The sequence below is a fragment of the Aphanomyces astaci genome (genome assembly GCF_000520075.1).
Source record: "Aphanomyces astaci strain APO3 unplaced genomic scaffold supercont1.43, whole genome shotgun sequence".
In the NCBI taxonomy this organism is placed as follows: domain Eukaryota; phylum Oomycota; class Saprolegniomycetes; order Saprolegniales; family Verrucalvaceae; genus Aphanomyces; species Aphanomyces astaci.
The window spans coordinates 518,782-523,633 of record NW_009798306.1 but is presented as its reverse complement, the minus strand read 5'-3'; the positions used below and the strand labels follow the sequence as shown (position 1 = coordinate 523,633).

Sequence of the window (4,852 nt, the reverse complement as noted above, 5' to 3'; positions counted from 1 at the left end):
AAATGGAGTTCCCGCCATGATTATCAGATGAAATTTTTATTGTTTTGGCAATATAAATACTTCGATTTTTGAAATGTCATGAGAAGAAGCCAAATGTCCAAGGTGGAGCAATTTTGGCAAATGGGGCACTCTTCTCCTCACGGAGTATTGCTCTGATTGCCTTGAAACATAGCCCAGTGCATCCGTAAGGTCGAGTCGGATGTTGTGGGCTAAATAGCTTAGTAAATGACGTTGAGATGCGAAACAAGTAGGCTCCCCCGTTTTTTGGGAGACGTTTCGCCCAAACGTACGGTATTTTGTATCGCATTGCTCAATAAAGCACTGCGATGAGGCAACTCGGCGACGCAGAACTGACCCTTCGACAAAGGGAAATGCCACAACGACGGCCATGGTGTAGAACGATGTCGGCGCGGAGCAGAGTCCTCAATTGGTACATACTACTTCGAAGTAATATGTACCCCGCCAACATCGTGTAATTGTGCTGTGCCTTACTGTACTAGTACCAGTAGGAGTTTGATAACGTTAACGTTACTGTATCCTTGTTCATTTTGCCGTTATCGACATGTCTATTTGTCGAAACCGTTCCATTCATTTCCCTTCCAAAGAACCACGGTACCTTCCTTTGGAAACCCCAGACCCCTTGCGTTACTACTTCGAAGTTGCATCTCAGACAGTACAGCTGTAGATGTCGCTAACCACTGAGTTGCAACTTACAGTTACCCCTACTGGAATGTTACCCCTACTGGAATGTGTTGATTTGGTTTACACTGCATTTGACTATGATATAATAAGAACAAGTAAAGGATTACGTATGCACCCGTGGAACTGTTGCTTACAGCATTTGAAAGTGCATTGGCCGCCTGCGCTTTGACAAGGCGCAGGATTGCGATTGTACCGGTCGCCCCTTAGACCTCCTGACAATAGATTTAGGTAGTCTATAGATTTAGGTAGTCTAGGCATCGACGATGCTCTCAAACAATTGGTAACTGGTCCATGCACCCAGACAGCCTAAGAGGATGGATTGTTTGGCTCAAGGCACCAAGAACAAACTCACGAAATATATCATGTGATCCAGTCTACAACGTTGTCCACGTTACTGCAACCTGCACTGGCTCTACCTCCCAAGTTATTTGTCGTCCTGTCTATTCGCACGCGACAGTCGCGGTTCAAACTACAGTATGCCCGCCCACATGTGGGCCGAACTATTTAGTACGCTGCAGGAATCCTTGCCGTCAAGTATTTGGATCTGACAATTATGCACAGGGAGTTCATACTTCCAGTCTAGCCACAGGCTGTGTTATGGTGGTCAAAGGTACTGATTGCGAGCGTGTACGGTCGCTTTCATCAATTTCAACCACAAAAACAGCGCAGCATCGTGTGGGTGTCCTCACGAAGTTGATGGCCAGAGAGTTCTCTTTCGAATGAGTAAGATCGCGCTGTGAGAGCGGGAAGTTCCAAAGGTGATATATTGAGCAATTTCAAGCCTCGATTCTCAGTGCAATTTGATCGTGCTCGTTATGCTGATTATTGTACGATGAGCCGTGTTATATCTGGTATACTTAGATAGAGTCGACTCCATCGTTGATGCACACTGTCAGCTACGGTACATCTCTCCCACTTTGCGCTAAAAATTGATGGCAAGCTCCATTGTAACCAGATCTGCCACGTGCACTTGCCAGTGACGACGCTAGCCTTTTGGCCCTTGCAGCAGACCTAATTGTAGAGTACGTCAGTTACAGTAGTAGCAAGCGCTGGCAAGTTGGCCGGATATTACATGAACCACCTTATTATTTCACCGATTCAATCGCACAACCCCAAGACTAAACGGCAGGGGGGGCGGTTTCCCCCAATAAACCAAATGATTTGCTGGTTTCATTGCACCGAAAGCGCCAGCAGTTCCATTGACTCCATGTCGAACGCCCCATACCAACTGACAGCTGGAAATTCCACGGCAGTTCGAATGTCTGAATTGTACTCGACTTTCCACACCCGTACAACTAGAGTTACAGTAGTGGTTGTCGTGACGTGCCAGTAGAGTCGTCCATGGGTGCCATGGGTGCATTCAGCTCGTTGCATCTCACTGTTAAGCTTACTGTAATGCAAGAATCCATGTACGGGCAAGTGCCTGCCACAGTAAAAGACGGTATGAGTAAGTCTGAATTGATACAGCGGTAGTACTCACCTGCCTGCACCTGGTTCCTCGCAGCCGCCCAAATTTTCACGAAATCTGACATTCCTACAAGTGTCGTACCATGTGATACTGTAAGGTGTGATTGTCGAAAGCTTTTCCGAGGGCCTAATACAATGTGTGGTTGGCAGGTCTTCACCCACACAAGAACTCATCACAACCGTTCACGAGGCGAGGCTTATTACAACATTGTACGGATGATGAATTACAGCTATCACTTCACTTGGCCGCCATTATTATTACACCAGCCCTGCAAAGTCCCACACCAACACCTCCCCAAGGATGATGTCGATGCTCGTGGTCGAAATTATTCACAAGAATACTATTCTGGAGTATTAATAACGTTTCCGTGTAGTATTAACACAGTCTTTTGAATCAAACGACCTCACCCGTTATCCGAGACAGGCGACGTAACATACTATAACACCCTTCGTTACAGTATCACGAGGACGCATTGAGGCAGATCATATTGTAAACATGAGCAATGACGCATCAATGGTTGGTCCTGCAAAGAACGACAAGAACATGGGTGTAATTGCTGACGTTCGTGGCGGGAGGTGGAGAGTTGAGAGTGCCCGAAAGCGATGTAGAGTCGCGCGCTCTCGTCTCGTCGTCGCCGCCTCTGCCCCACAAGCGTTTACAGCCACAAACTCTACACACCAATAACGAAAGATGCAAATCCTCTGCCTCAAGCTAACCAACCAACATGCTGCAACCGACATGTCTACTAACGTTACCGGTACTACTGTAGTATGGTGAAGGTGAGAGAGCTGTGACCACGTCGCGGAAAATGATTGAATGTATTCACTTCTCAGTAGTACACTTCTTTTATCACTTGTCAGTACAGTCTGTAGTACCCTTCTCGAGGTTGTGGCCGTCATACATACATACGTACTCGTTCGTCCCCGCTTGCCAGGCAGCGATTGAGGAAGCCAAGGGCTTGGACATTGCCGTGAGAGTGTCCTAAGTGTGCAACATGAGAGTGCAATTTGAAAAGTCAGTGCAATGTGGTCGGTGGCAGGGGCCAACGACATCGAGCCACTGATTGGTCGGGATAGCTTCAACGTTGAGTCTCGAGAGGCTTTGGATTGGTGGACTGAAAAATCAAGCAATCCTATTGGTTGCCTTGCCCCCTCCTGGAGGTCCACCATTTGGATCTGATACTCGATGGCATTCACCACCACCTGGCAGAGAGGCACTGTATCATGCGGCTCTTCCAGTGGGATGCCAACATTGGTTCTACGACGGGAGGGGAGCTCATTCTTGAATTGCCTTGATCCAACCCATCTCGGTACATTACCCCCACTCTCATCATGGTTGCTGTTCCGTCCATGCTGCTCGCGTCCTTGGGGCTTACCCTTGTCTTTGCTGGGAACCACAACAAGCTTCTCTGCAACGACGTGGAACAAAATATCGACTACCCTGGTTTCGACGTTGGCTCCACGTCCCAAGCCGACTCGTCCGAGTGTTGCAACGACTGCGCTGCGAACGACGATTGTAAGGTTTGGGTATGGACGACCTACCAAGGCGGTACCTGCTGGCTCAAGAGCGGTCACGGCGAAGGGGTGCAACTGGATGGTGCCGTCGCTGGTTCTCTCAACGATCACGACGATGATGACGACGATGACGACGACGATTCGGACATTGAGGAAGACACCGACTACGAAGGCAACGATCTCACCAGCACCTCCCGCAAGTATGCGGAGCTCTGTACCCAAGACTGTGAGAACACCGACGGATGCAAGCTGTTCGTGTGGACCAACCACCAAGGCGGGACGTGCTGGCTCAAGCACGCCAAAGGTGCCAAGCATAACGTGCCTGGCGCCCGCGCTTTGGTTCTTCGCGGCGATCACGCCACCACCACGCTCCAACCTGCATATTCAACCCGTCCTCCTAAGCCTACGACCACGGAGCCTGGCTACAGTACTCGTGCGCCTGCGACGACTACCACCGCTGCACCCGCGACCACGACAGCTGTTCCCCAAACTACGACGTCTAAACCCACCTCCACCTCACCTGCATATTCCACTCGCGCTCCTGTGACCACCACCACAGCTGCCCCTGCCACGAGTACCAAGGCACCCACTACGACAGCCACCCCTGTAATCACCACCAAGACCCCCACAACTACGACAACTCCTTTGACAACAACTGCCATCCCAGTCACGACCACGAAAACCCCCGTCACAACCACTGGTACTCCCGTGACAACGACTGCCGCCCCTCGAACTTCAACAAAGGTTCCCACAACCACGTCAAAGGGCACCACTACTGCAGCCCCGGGGTACCCTACGCGCGCCCCCGTAGTTACAACCAAGACTCCCACCACAACCACTACGCCTGTCACGACTACAGCTGCCCCTGTGAGCACAACCGCTGCCCCTGTGAGCACAACCGCTGCCCCTGTGAGCACAACCACTGCCCCTGCAACCACCACTAAGGCCCCTGTGACCACCACTAAGGTGCCTGTGACCACCACCGTTACCCCTGTGACTACGACCGCTGCGCCGGTGACAACCACTGCTGCGCCGGTCACCACCACGGCTGCCCCTGCGACTACCACCGCTACGCCTGTCACCACCACGGCTGCCCCGGTCACCACCACTTCTGCCCCTGTGACTACCACCGCTGCACCCGTGACCACCACTAAGGCGCCTGTCACCA

At 51.1% G+C, this 4,852-nt stretch overlaps 1 protein-coding gene across 1 annotated transcript; it reads left to right on the top strand.

Annotated features, from left to right (window-relative positions):
• Positions 1–3,501: 3,501 nt before the first annotated feature.
• On the top strand, positions 3,502–4,628 carry H257_12911 (hypothetical protein; the record flags this gene model as incomplete). The annotated part of the gene is made up of 2 exons (XM_009840292.1): positions 3,502–4,472; positions 4,496–4,628. 2 exons carry the CDS (start codon positions 3,502–3,504, stop codon positions 4,626–4,628), a joined length of 1,104 nt encoding a protein of 367 aa, XP_009838594.1.
• Between the last annotated feature and the right edge of the window lie 224 nt (positions 4,629–4,852).